Here is a 14,712-nt window from a genome sequence, read left to right as displayed (position 1 = left end):
AGCATTCCATTTGTGTGACTATGCTATGATGCTTAATGTAAATATTTAGTTGAATGCAGTTAAATATAGTTTTGATAATGGATTCATATATTGTTTAAAATTTCACTGCAGTTTTTATACTTTTTATGCTTGATTTTGGGCTTAAATCTTGTACATTTATAGTTTAAAATTTAATCTCCTCGCTAGTAATAAGAATTTAAAATCTAAATTGTTGTTATTAGTGAGAAAATAAACTGAAATACGATGCTAGAAATAAATTATGTTCAGTGTGCTCCAGAAATTTCACATTTTAAAAATTAATACTGTAATCTCTTTTTAAATTTTGTATGTATTTAGAATTTCCTTATTTCTAAAACATATTTTGTTATACAATATAATAATGCTATAAAATGACTTCACAGAACATAACAGACAGAACTTCTCAGACACTATAAATGTTCTTGACAGAATTTTTTTGATATTTTTCTCCAGGAAATCAAGGCAGTCAGAATGAAAATAGAAAATTCTCTCTCTGACTATAACCTTGGGAGTTAGTGTAATGCTTAATAATATAATATTCAATTAATTTTTTTTACTGCATAAAATTCAATGAACTCAAGGTATATTTCAAAATTAGAAAGAGATTGGATGAAGAACATAATTTTGTAATGATGTGATGAAGAATATAGTTCCTTCTGCATTTATCATGTAAATAAAACAAAAAGGGGATTTTTCTATTTATTGGTTTTAAATGTAATTAGCATAATGTTTGAGTTTCATTAAGCACTTATGTAATTTTTTAGAGAAATGAGAAAATTTTGTATGTATCAGAAAGTTTATTTTATCATTCATAATCAGTATATTTGCTTTAATATTTACACACTGGTGTGCAAAACTTAAGCAACAATGTAAATTTTAATCAGATAGCCATGAAATTGCAAAAAAGGGATTCTTGTGACCAGTGCAATGAACATGCAATTCAGTAGAAAGGTCATGCGTGTGGCAAACGTCAGAAACAGGTGATGTGATCGTATGCAAAGTGTGTGTGGTTAGCACACTCAACTCAAGACTACAATAAAAGGAAGGATGGAGACACAATTAAAGACTTTCGCTGCAAGGAACTTTTTTATGTGAAATGTGGTTAGAACAAATTACCTGGATGACATCACTAGTCAGCAAGTGCCATAGTTTAACAACTGTGTACAGCAATGGGGCGATAAGTGTTGCAGTTTACTGTATCCAGATGCCTTCACAAAGGTGGCCTATTCGCCCACCATCCTGAATCCTCGCTTCCCTTTGAAAGTTGGCCATTGGTGCTACCGTTTAGAGTGATGCAAGGAGCACAAAAACTGGACATCTCATCAATGGAGTCATGTCCTCTTTACGGATGAGAGTCATTTTAGTGCCACAAGCGATTCTCAATGCCAGTTGATATGGAGAGAGGTCGGGACGTGGTTTCATCCCTGTACTGTCACGGAAAGAGAATCTGGAGGTCACGTCTGATCCTGGAGTTTTCCTCATGGGAGGCGTTATGCTGAACGGGCGGACAGAGCTTCACATTTTCGACAGAGGTTCTGTAACCGGAGATTGCTATTGTCAGGAGTAGATCGTTCCCCATGGGCATCTATTCCATTTTAGCAGACTTCGTTTTTATGGATGACAATGAACAGCCACACTGGACTCCTGTTCATAAGCTGCTGGAAAGCAAAGATATCACTTGAATGGATTGGCCAGCATACTCCCCTGATTTAAATCTCATAGAATATGTGTGAGATGCTTTGGGGAGATGCCTTGAGGCATGATTACGTCCTCCGGGAAACACTCAGCAACTGAATCAGATGCTGATTGAGGAATAAGCACTCTTACCTCAAGATCTGTTGGACAATCTGGTGCTCAGTATGGAGAGGCAGTACAAAGCAACCATTGCAGTAAAAGGAGAGCGTATCCCATAATATCTGCTTGTTCTTCCTCTTGTACAGATAATCATGTGTAATGATACTATGAGTTCATTAAAGCCTTTTTTTGTTTGATTCCATACTGTACACATAGTAATCATTTTTGTGCAACTATGCTTTCATCATCATTTAAATACAAAATGCAGTCTCTCATTTCTGAATTCCATGTCTCTCGGAAGATTTCTCATGGAGTTATGGCAAAAAGAACCCTGTTGCTTAAGTTTTGAAACTGTTGTAATTTAGTTGACAAATTTTGCTGCATTTAAAAAGATGGATTTTCTTTTAATTTTTATTTTTATCTCATGTTTGTTTATTTTTATATTCAAGTACTTATATCTTAATCCATTGCAAATTTCTTTTTTCTTGTTGAAGTTTTTCTTACGGTATAATTATAGACAAATTTTTAATTCAGATATATATTTTTTTGTAGGAACTCTTACCTAATTGTTGTCAGTCTTGGCAACTTTAAAATGGATAGTCATAAAAGAGATCCTACTTCTCCCACTGTGAAAAGTCTCGTTAAAGCTGGGAGTACAGAGGTAAATTGAACACAATTAAATGTGTAAATGAGTGTTGAAGTAATTTTCTATTTTTGTTCAATTGATATTATATGTATTTAGTATAATTTTCATTTAAAACAAGATTATTAAAATAAATTTTCTCTATTGCAGAATTTTTCTAAAATAGTTTAGAAAAACCTTTATTACATTATGTCTAATTCGTGACATACTTGGCAAAATATTACATTTGATTTAGTGAAATATCTTCAAATATTTTTATGGTTTGTGTGTGAGTTTTGTTCTTCATGGAACAAAGGCACATATTTAAATAGAGTGTTTAAATGTGTTATTAATTTAGGAAGAAGTCTTGTCCACAATGATTGATAAAGCATATGACAAATTTGAAATAGGAGTAAGGAATGTTGAAATACTACTTGCAGCTCCAGGTAAAAAATTCATTCGAGTGCTTTAATTGCATTATTTAAAGCACACTTGAATTTTTCTGATGCTTTCTATATGCTTTTATTTTGTGTTTTTGTTGATATACAGTTCTTTTCAGATGAGAATTGGAAAGATGCTATTGGGCAGTTACATGATCCCCGACATTTACTTTATCCTTTATCTATTAATATTGATTTTCACAAATCTATAGTTACTGTTGATCCTAGGATGCCACAGTAAGTATTTTACATAATTTGGTGTAATGTAACAAATTAATTTTCATGATTAATTTGGTATGCAATCATAATTAGTTTAATCAGTATTTCAAATGATTGTCAAGGGAAATGTAAATTTCAAAGATCTGAATATTTCGAGTTTAACAAAACATTTTAGTATAGATAAATCTTTATTATCAGTGCAACAGTTCACAATTATTAATTATCTAAATATATTTAATTATTGGTGGAGTGGTGGTGCTGTCTATTAATAAAAGTTGGAAATGCTATTTTCATTGGCTGATATCAAATTGTAGACCTAGTGTGTTTCTAGTGAGTATTTTACTAACTTAAATAGGCCATATCTTTTATACAAGCAAGTAAAATCATTGTATAAGCCAGTCTAATGTGCAGTATATTTTGGAGGTGCAGCTGTAGCTTAAGTGAGTCTGTTGCACAAAGAGTCATTCATATGATTTTCGATATTTTTTAGAGCAATATGGGCTCTAGAATGTTGAGGTGCATATATATAAGTCCTGGTGGGTTAAAAGGAAACCTTAATGCATTAAAAGTGCATTTGTAGTTACTAATGTTCGTTGTAGATCCTGAAGCAATTAGTAGCACCTTCAACTGGTATCTAACCATGTACTGTTCAGTTCTTAGGTGACCACTTGGATTAAAATCATGCTCTGAATTTGCACACTAAATATGCCAAATCTTTTCTGTGAGCAACTGAAATCAATAAGCACTATAAGATTTATGCAGTTTCAATATATTTTTGTCAAATTATTTCAAATATCCCCCTAAACTTTTGTCATCTCAAGTAGCTATGCTATTTTTATTCCCTTCTCCACTTTTTTCTTTTAGAATATTCATTTTAAGCATTCATTTTTGTAATTAAATTATTGTATATAATGGAAAAATTTCTATATAAATCAGTAAGCCTCATCTTTTCTATTTTTATTTATTTTAATTTGCTAATAATTAACTAACTAAATTACTAACTATGTTTCTTTCTCAATGTGTTTCTGTTTATATATGCACATGTGTAATATATAAAAAGCTAACTTTTTTTAAAAAGTTTTTATTGTATAACTTTGTTGTTTTCTGAATTCTATGTGCATGAATTTCTGTATTTGAGACCATTTGAAGTATTGAGATTTAGTTGATGAAAAGAAAGGTCAAATGAACTTAAAATTACCAGCATAGCATATTACTTAAGTTATTTTAATAATACATTATATCCTCATAGGTCTCATATGGAAATGCAAAGGCTTGTTCTGTAGCACTAATTTTAATTGTTGCTTAATACTTTGAATTAATTTCTGGAAAAAATTATTTTTTTATTGAGATTTTTTGCATATTCTGGTTAACTTGTTGTTGCATATTCTGGTTATTTTGAAATCTAGATAAATTTATATTTTAGGATGAAACTTGTTGGAGTTCTTCCACTACTAGATCTTGACATTTCTGATTATCAGATATCAGAGTTGTTAAAGATTGCCACAAGCATACCACTTCCAGAAAGTAGTAATGGTAATGTACAAGAAGCATCATCAGCTCCTCAAGCTTTGGTAAGGTTTTTATTTAAATATGCAGGGAAATAATAAAAAAAATCTTTTGTGATGTTAAATGCTTAAAGTAACATAGTCAAGTTTGAAATACAGTAGCATCTCAATTATTTGAAGTAATAAGAATGGATGCTATTTCTGAGAGAGAAATAAATGGCTGCAACCATTTTAGATAAAAATTGGTATTTTATTGGTATGGATGTTGCAGTATCGTTTCTAAACATCATTTTATAACTTTGCATGTTTAATATTTTATGAAGACTTCAAAGCACAAGTAGCATAGCTTCATGTTGGATAATTTTGGAAAAAAAGATGCAGTCACTATAAAGTGCATCTTGTATTACTACATTTACTGTAAATTTAGATGGTGCATTTTATTTAAAATTATGCATGTTTTCTGTCATTAATTGTATGTTTTTGAACTTTCTATCAAGTTTGGATGAAGCATTTTACTTTAAATCCTATTATGAAGGACTTGTTTGTTTTGAAAAAAGAGAAAATATTCCATTCTTAAAGATATTGAAATATGTGAACAAAATTTGTAAATATTGGACTTAAATAATAGAAAATTTGTTATTTCACATTTTATTATCTATATATAAAGCTGTGTTTACAGAAAAGTATAATTTTGCCATTTAGGATTTGAATTTAAATACTAGGTGATTAAAAAGTGTCTGGGAAATATGTTAAGATGGTATATGGGTAGAGTGGCCTGGAATCAGCAGACTTTATAATGGAATGTGTGTGTGAAAATGATGCATTGTGTTGTTACAGGGTAGAGTTGATCAGTAGGTAAAAGCATTCTACTGGCATCAATTACCATTCTCCATGCCAGTTTTGAGTGATAGGCATGACTACACAAATGCAAAGCTTACTGACTTGCATAAATTGGAGTAACTGTTCAAAAGAGGTACAGAGAATGATTTCTGAGTATCTCCTCCATTACTGTCCACAGCCCCATAGATAAGATGTATGTCAGCAAGCTGTGCATTCAAGTAGAGATGCATATCACTTGAAATTTGTACAGTAAATAAAAATCTATGCCAGCACTTTTTTATTTACCACTCAACAGTGCTCTGCATCGCTTCAATGCACCCATTATTTCTGCAAACACATGCCTTTACAAGATTTGCTTATTTCAGTTCTGTCTATGTTTTTGCCACATGCTTTTGAATCATCTCGTATATAAATAAACTACAGTACATATTTTGATTTATTTTTCTGGTTCATCATTCATTGTGCAACTGCTGCATGTATTAATTTTAAGAATAAAAGTATGTATTATTGTAATCACTGTCGGATTTACATTTAAGCTGCACAAGCAAGCTATAGCTTAGGGCTCCCACTTTCTTGGAACCCCCCGCAGAAAATTAAAATTTAGTATAATTAGTATTAAAATATATTTAACAGACTTATGAAGAGCTCCATATCTCAAATATGGCCTTATCAAGTCTAAATCTGTCTCTGATTGTAATTACATGCTAATATGTTTAGTTTGTTTCGTACTGAAGTTAACCTTTGGAACTGGGGGATTTCACTCCTGTAAGATCCTTAAAAGGATGTTTTTTTTTTTCCGTTGTGCTTTCCCCTTTTTAAAAGGTTCCGTACTGTTGTCAACAATGGCAATTTTAAGTAGTTTCATTCATCTTGAAAGAGAGGCTTTCCTTTACAAAAAGATGGAAAATGTTTTGGATGGAAAATTATTGCCGAAATTGTTTAGAAGGTTTTTTTTATGAGGGAAAAATTTAAAAGTTCAATTGATTTCAAATCAGATAGTGATACATAGAAAGGAATGTATATATATATATATGCAGGGTGCCCACTAAAGTCCGGTACCACCTGCTTAACTGCTGAACGGCTACAGTTATAGTCATAAAATTGGTGTCTTGGTATATTAAAGTGGCTATGCACTACTAGATGAGATAGCTTACAGCACCACCTGGTGAAAAACAGCAGAGTTAGCCTCCCTATCTTGAAAACGATATGAGATAGGAAGAAAATGTGAATTACATAGTTGTAGAGCATAGTCGATTTAGTACAAAAAGACACCGTGTGGATATGAATGCTAAGACGTAACACTGAAAATGCACATTTGTTTCGTCACGATTTCTGAAACTGTGACGTTATGAAACTTGAACGAAAGAGAAAAGGTTATCTTTCGGACGAAATCATAAGCCCATATAGCAGCACAGTGGTATCGCTTGTAATTTACAATCAAGAGAACTGTGGTTCAAACCCCGCAGGGTGCAGCCTTGTTCTGATTGTCATTACAGAGTAGACAATATGCAGATCGTGCACAATCATGTCGCTTTTGAGCAGTGATTTGAAATCTTGTTTTTTAATGACATTTAGACTGTCAGTATGATGAACTTTTTTTTTTTTTTTTATTTTTTTTTATTTTTTATTTCTGCTATATTTCTGTACATGTATTTCATTAAAAATTGTCAAGTAAAAAGAGACTAGAAGCAACAGGCAGTTTTTCGTGTACCTCCCTTTCACAGAATTAGTAGCAAAATGCAGACTGATATGCAGTGCTTTACTATGATGCTGATCTTGTCACTTGTGAATAACTTAGCTTATCAAAAGTAAGATGGAAGATTGCTAGGTACATTGTTCTGCCATTTCAAATAAACAGGTTCTATTTGGGCTTGACTTAATTGAATGAAAACAGAAGCTTAGAAAATCTTAAATATATAAATGATTAATAATATAATAGATGACTGTTATATGATCAACATTCCTGGAAATATTTTATTTAATATAGTGTTGCTGGATTTTGTTCTTTAAACCTTTCTAGGTCGTTGAAAAAATTGAACTCATTGCTACTCATATGGTGCTTTAAATTCCACTATTAGTTTTGTATTTCTGAATATTGCTAAGTGATAGCACCACTAATCCTAGTTTCTTCACAATTTTCACAGTGAGATTTCCCACCTTGTATATCTGTTATTGAATGTATGTTAGAATTTCAACTAAAAACCATTTAAGATATTTTTTATATTCATAGCCAGTATTTTTTTTTTTTTGATAAAGTAAGCCAAAAAAAAATTTATTAAGTAATTGATTTTGTTTTTGTGATAAATGTGTTTTTTATGCTGTGATAAAGAAGGCAGGTTGTAAAGCTGTTTTAGCGATAAGATTGGAAAATAATTTTCTAAAACATTTCTTATGTAATTTTAATAATTATTTTTATGTAGATATTTATATTAAACACATCAAAAAGTAAAGTTAATAAACATGGTATCACATTGAATTTTTTAAAAATTTAAAACTTGGGTGCATTGCAGGGAAAACTGGCAATCAGTGGATGGGATATCACTTATTTGACCACCTTTAAGTCCATCAAAAACTGCTTACTGTCAAAAATAAAAATATTTTGCTTTTTCGAATTTAGGATAAAACATATATTAATTTTCAGCAATTAAAAAAAATTGCTTTTTGGGGGTCAAAAATGCAAATTCCGACTAAGAAGGAGTTAATCCGGTTGAGGTTTTTTGTCACATTGCCAGAATCTAATCTGTTAAAAAAAATTCTTTCCAGCAGGATCTTTTGATAGTTTCAAATTTCTTATTTAAGGATGTTTTAACATGTTTTCTTGCTGAATGTATTGTTCAAGTGAGAGGCTTATTGACTATCTGAAATGTATATTACAGTGCCTCTTCCCTCCCCCCAAAAAAGACTAGTGTGCTAGTCTGTCTCAGTCCAGTTCTGATTTTGGTAATGTTCATTCAAAAGTAACATTGTTTTCATTGAGTTTGATGCTTTGAAATTCTTGTAGCTATATCCTTGTTGTTGAGCTCAATACTAAATCTTAATTAAGGCAGATATAGTTGTGGTTATAGTGTCGTACTTGCCAACCTATGACACTCAAAAATCAGGAGATTTTTTTTAAGCAATCAGGAGATCTTTCACAATGTTAAAAATACTTTTTAAATGATAAAAATATAGTTTTTAATAGTGAATTAACTTTAAATAGTTACTAAGTCTTAAATGCAAGCAAAACAAAAATACCTTAGACATAAAAAAAATTTTTATTACTTGCATCATTAAAAAAAAAAAAAAATACACTTTAATCAGTTTTCATACAAATGTTATGGACAGTGGCAGATTTTGCTTTCGTTAAGAAAGGAACTTCATTATTTTGTTCATAGCAATTGCCACGTAGGCCTGCTTTCGCTAATAAAAGTTTTTCTAATGTGTCATCACTAATATTAGATCTAAATTTAGTCCTCGTTTTCGCAACAACACTGAAAATCCTCTCACACTCTGCATTACTATGGGGAACTGTCAAGATGGCCAACATAATTCTAGAGAGTTCACTATTTTAAAATTCCATCAGCACCTTTCAATTTTACAATTAAACTCCACTGGATGTCAATCCTAGCTGATTTATAACTTCATCCAAGTTTTCTAATTGTAAACTGCAAAATTGCAACTGCAGTATATTAGTAGCAACATCAATATCGTCATCTTTCATGACTAAACGAAGTAACACAGGAAATCTGTTCAAAAAGTGCCTTATATCAGAAAAAGATGCATTTGCTAGAGCAGAAACATCAGCAACTTTAGCATGCAAAATCACTTCATCGTTGACTGGAAATTTATGTAGTGTGTAATCACATACTCGACAGAAGTAACTTCTAACATGAAGATAAAACTTATTTTTGTAAAAAAAATTGTAAAAAAAAGCAAAAAGCTTTGTTAAGGTCTGAAATAAAAAAACATAAATATTCATTCTTCACAAGATAAACTTACAATAATCGGAAAATGTTTCGTGTGCTGAGCAATTTTTTTATTTTGAGAGAAATTTGTATCAGCTTTACGCTTATATTTTGCAGTATTATTTTGAGAACTGCCAGTTGAATTGCTGAATGATGCAGAAATTACTTTATTTTTCTCAAACCTATTTTTAACAATAGAAGTAGTAACTACATCTCCATTTACTTTAGGTGCTTTATAACTTTCAATAGAGCCTTTTATCTTAACTCTCGAAGCATTTACTTCTTCTTTAAAAAATGCAAGAAGTGGGTTCCATTGATCGAGGATTCTAGATAAGCATTTCTTTAAAGACAGCCAGCATGTACACACATGTTTCAAAATTTTTCTTATTTCAGTATTATGCAGCTGTTGGAACTGTTTCAATTCTTCCTTTCTTTTAGAACTCCTTTCAAGATAATAATAAATATCAACAATGTATTCATCCATATTTAATGGTAAAGAAGCTGCCCCTTTTTCAGCTGCTAAATTTAAGAGGTGACAGGTGCACCTCATAATCTGCAAATCTGAATTTGCCTTTCTTAAGATGCCTGCAACACCAGTCTTCAAGCCTACCATTACTGGTGCATTATCGGCACCAAGTGCTAAGCAATTATCCAATGCATTTTCTTTTAAAGTTTTAATAATTAGCTGTGCTATATTAAAGCCTGTCGAATGTCCTTCTAAAGTGGGGAGAGAAAGTAAACTGCACTCAATTTCTGAAGACTCTGGATTAAAAAAAGAAACAACAATTGGATACAGTTTTGAATTGGTATTATTGCTTCCATTCGTAGAGAGGCAGAACGGAGCTGTTTTAATGCAATCAATAACTGAAGATTTATTTTTCAAACCCATTTCTTTAACAATTGCACCTGTTTTGGTCCTTGCACTTGAGTATTTCTTAGCGATTTCACTATCGGGAAACATTTTTCTAAATAAAGCTGCAGCGTGATCCGATGCGTTCAGTGGCAGGTTGTGCTCCAGTAAAAAGGCAGAGAACAGACATTCTGCATTAATCACTTTTTGGTCTTTTGTTTCCGAAGAAAAATTTAATTTTTCGTTTTTTTCAAAACAACTCATGTTGTCCTTGTGTTTTTGTGTATGCACATGTTTGAGAACATCTGCCCTTCCACCATGCGAAATCGAAAAATCGCAACGGCAGATGGTACACATCGCAAATTTATTACATTTCCTTGAAGAAATAATGGAAGGAAAGTCAACTGTGTACAATTTTTGAAATGTGCACGAGTATTTCACCTTTCTCGCAGACATATCAAAAGACGATAATTTCTAAAACTATTTCCTAAAGGCATGTGTACTCACACAACTCAGGACAAGATGAACGAAATAGCGAAAGAACATCCAAAGAATGCCCAACGGCCTTGAGCTTGCTTTGTGCTCATTGGCTAATATATGCCAGATGACACGCAGTGGAGCTCGATGCCCATTGGACAACTGGAGAACGACGTTTCTGGATACGCATGCTGTCAATCACAAAGCAGAAATTCTCATCTTAGGTTTCATTTTAGATATAATCTAGAGAAAATTCAGTTGCTTTCAGATGTCCAAAATCACTTTTTCTTTTGTTCATATAACGAAGTATGAAGCCAAGTTCCATAAAAATCGTGAGAAATATTAAGAATAAGAAAAAGTCGGGAGAAATATATTGTAAATCGGGTTGGCGGGAGAGCGGTCGAAAATCGGGAGTCTCCTGCCTAAATCGGGAGAGTTGGCAACTCTGTAGTGTTTTTACGGAATGGGCACACTTCAAGTGTGTTGATGTGAAAGTACATAAGCATTAAGGGAAAAGGAGTACAAAACTTTGGGGTTTCTTTTCAGAAATGTTTCTCAAAGTGAGATAGAATTCAAGCAGACAGCCCTCATACACATCTTGAAACTAATTCAGTTCCTGATGTAATTATTCATAAAAAGTTTGGTACTTTTCCGTTTCACCGGCGCAAATCTCGCCAAGCAGATTTTATTGGTGACAACGTACAGTATAGACATAAAAAATTTTAACAAATGTTAGTTCTAGAAGGCATAAACATTTTAATAACATTTAAAATTTTGTAAAAAGCCAATAAATAAAGACAATAAATTTGTAAAAAGACATTAATTTAAGAATTTATTATGCTTCCGTGGTTCAACAAGCTGATTCTCCAGTTCAAATCATGTGACCCCAAATGATCTCATCTCACGTAAACTATGCTACAAGAATCTAATTCTCTCAGTAATGATCTACATTAATTTCAAGTTAAATCTTAATTTGGAATACAAGTTTAAATGCAAGAATTATTTCAATTCATACGAATAGCTTATTCAGAAATTATGTAAAACCACAGTGCTTTTCTTTGCTAGTGTATTCTCATTAGAATTGATGAATTTAACCCTTGACTTTGCATTTTCTATATTTTCGCCTTCGGGTGAGCGGTGTGATTGCATCCTAATTGACTTAATTACCGCGATTGGCCTTAGGGCATAAAATTGTACTATCTGATAAAAATTCTATGTAATTGTATGCCAGTATTGAAAGAAACAATCAATCTGACAAGAAATGGCTGCAACTTGTTTTGAAAATGAGACGTAAAAGGTTACTAACGAGGATATTGTACAGTTGTACCATTATTGGCGACTTTATAGGTTGCGCCGGCAAAACAGAAAAGTACCAAAAGTTTTTATGACTTAAAGAATGAACACATTATCCTTTGCAGATTTATCTTGGATAATGCAGAATTTTAGTTACCGTAATTTCTGGAAGAAAGGCCGCATCAGCGTAAACGCCGCACTCGAGAAAAATGGTGGGAAAAAAATTAAAATTACACAGAAACGCCGCATCAGCGTAAATGCTGCAATAGATTAAATTGCGCATGACATCGTCGTGGGCCGTATAAATGCAAAAACTCAACCTAAGTCCTGATATATGACATGCCAGTTAAGAAAAATGCATGAAATGAAACCATAACTCAAAAATAAATTAAAGGTAAGAAATGTATAGCTTCTGTGCCGTTTAGAGACATTTTCAAAAATTTTCCGTTCCCTAATTAAAAACTATCCAACAAGTACTTGTACCCAAACTGATGGGATCTGTATTTGGCAGAATGCCAAGAAAATTCCATTCATGCTGAAGGGGAAATACGTCAGAGTTTGTTATTGCGAGGCAGGTGGAGTCGTGTACGCCTTTGAAAAAAATTGCAGAAAAGGCAGGGGTGGGGAGAGGATAGGTCCTGGAAGATTCATCAAATGGCAGAGGAGAGAGACTATTCAAACTGATGAGAATGTTCATTTGAAAGGGGGAAGAATGTTATTGTTCTGAGATCTCGTTTAGGGTGTATAAGGCATGTAGGTCCATTCAAGGGAAAGAATGTAAACAAAATAATGTTCGCAAAAAGCAACTGAGTGGTCTTTTGTGTGGGAACAGCACCAGTCTATGCACAATGACAAGGCCATCCAAACTATGTACAATGACCATCATAGGAAATATTTTATTTTTAGTGCACCTAAACACCGCACCCGCTGAAAATTTAAGTTTTAAACACGTAAACGCTGCGGCGTTTCTTCCGGAAATTACGGTAATAGCATTTTTTACATTGATATTATATATGTATCTTAAAATGTATAATTGTAAAACATATTCAAGCATTTAGTTACTGTTTGTCTTGTGTAAATTTGAGTAAAGAATTGTTTTTCCAATAGATACTTCATTTTTTTAAAAAAAAAAGTATTTTGTAGTATAAAAAGCATTTACCTATTGCTCATTCATATTGTGTTTTGTTGTATACTTTTTTCCAGTCATCAGCTGTAGGTGCTGATTATGTGAACAACAAAACTGTACAAAAGGCTAAACGAGAAGCTGTAGAAAATTTCAAAAATATTTCTTCTGAGAGTGATGAAGATGATGATGAAGCTGAATTTATTAAAGAAAAAACTTCTATACAAAGCACAAGTATGGAGTTAAAATTTGAAATTGAACAAGTAAGTCTCAACTTTGATTATCTGAATAACTTCATAATTGTCTACTGTTAGACTAAGCAGTATAGGTTTAATTAATGCCTGATTCTGACAATTTTTCATTAATTTTGTTGTTGCTAAAGTATATTATTTAAGTTGAAATAAATTAATAAATGTCATTGAAAGCTGTCTTTATGTGTGTGCATAAGCATACATATACACGTAAGCATCATCATTTTAAAATACTATATTAAGTAAAAAAGCAAAAATTTATCTTTTACTGAAGCAATAAAAATATAGTTCATTGTAAATAATATTTTATGAAAAATTTAATAAATTACTATAATTTAAGAAAGTATTGTGTTATCAAAATAATTTAAATTAATATAATTTCTCTTCAGCATTACTTTTATTGTTAAGTTTTAATTTTAAGAAAGTTTGTATGTATACAAGAGCTCATTGTCTGTAAAATTTTGAGGCTGTAGAACACTTGAACAATAATTTTGTTTCTCATTGTATGACATTAAGAAAAAGAATAATAATAATAAAAGAAAATTGCCTCGAGATACCTAAGGCAGTCTGCGCCTCCCATGGTACCAACTAACTGACTTCATGGACACGACAACAAACAAACAAAATAATGAATATGCTTAGAATCTTTTCCATGATCAGCGGTCGAACGGTAAAGTCGCTGAACACCAGTAGTTCGGTCCGAGGTTCAAATGCGCGAATGGGCTGGTTGCATGAGCATTTTCGTGGTTTTCCCCATGTGTAATGTGTATACGAGCCAGTTTGCCTTAGAAAGTTTTTCATGAAGGCATCCCTTCCCCTTAGGCAGATAGTACTAGTGTGCTTTGATGTAATTAAATAAATCAAACCAAATCCATGACTTAAAAAATAAAGTTTGTTTATTTTATTGTTATTGTTCTACTAGATTGACTTGCACTCATGTACTAACCTGTGAATAAATACTACTACATAAATATTTCTTTGTAAATTTATTTTATGCATATTATGTCGTATAAATTTAATGACTAATTAAATTTATATGATGCAGTGGGATTTTGGCTTTAAAATTCTGTTTCAAATAATTGAGATATATGTTTTATTTGTTTAGTTTTCCTTTGCTGTGTCTCGCAGAATCAAAAAGGAGGATGTGAAGATGTTAAAATTTGCAGTTCATAATTTAGGAACTAATGTATGCATGCGGACATTTGATATGACAGCTGATATTTATTTGGGTGGTATAATTTTGGAACACTCAGAATTTCAAAGTAAGTTTCTTTGTAAAATCTCTTTCTTACTTCTGGTAATTACTGTCATTATTGGCTAGCACTTTTTAAAATTA

General features: G+C 31.9%; 1 protein-coding gene across 8 annotated transcripts in view; it reads left to right on the top strand.

Moving 5' to 3' along the window:
* The window catches only part of Vps13 (vacuolar protein sorting 13C), a 334,969-nt gene that overhangs the window by 83,798 nt on the left and 236,459 nt on the right, over positions 1–14,712 (top strand). For all 8 annotated transcript variants that reach the window (XM_085815349.1, XM_085815348.1, XM_085815353.1 and 5 more), the window contains 6 exons: positions 2,365–2,473; positions 2,793–2,880; positions 2,994–3,111; positions 4,517–4,664; positions 13,206–13,388; positions 14,482–14,638. In XM_085815349.1, coding sequence (XP_085671475.1) covers positions 2,365–2,473; positions 2,793–2,880; positions 2,994–3,111; positions 4,517–4,664; positions 13,206–13,388; positions 14,482–14,638 — 803 coding nt within the window. The remainder of the gene's footprint in view (positions 1–2,364; positions 2,474–2,792; positions 2,881–2,993; positions 3,112–4,516; positions 4,665–13,205; positions 13,389–14,481; positions 14,639–14,712) is intronic.

This window comes from Stegodyphus dumicola, chromosome 4 (assembly GCF_044657685.1).
Source record: "Stegodyphus dumicola isolate Sdum_Otavi_A_Nest chromosome 4, ASM4465768v1".
In the NCBI taxonomy this organism is placed as follows: Eukaryota; Metazoa; Arthropoda; class Arachnida; order Araneae; family Eresidae; genus Stegodyphus; species Stegodyphus dumicola.
Note: the sequence above shows the minus strand (reverse complement) of the source record. Positions and strands in the feature narration are given on the sequence as shown.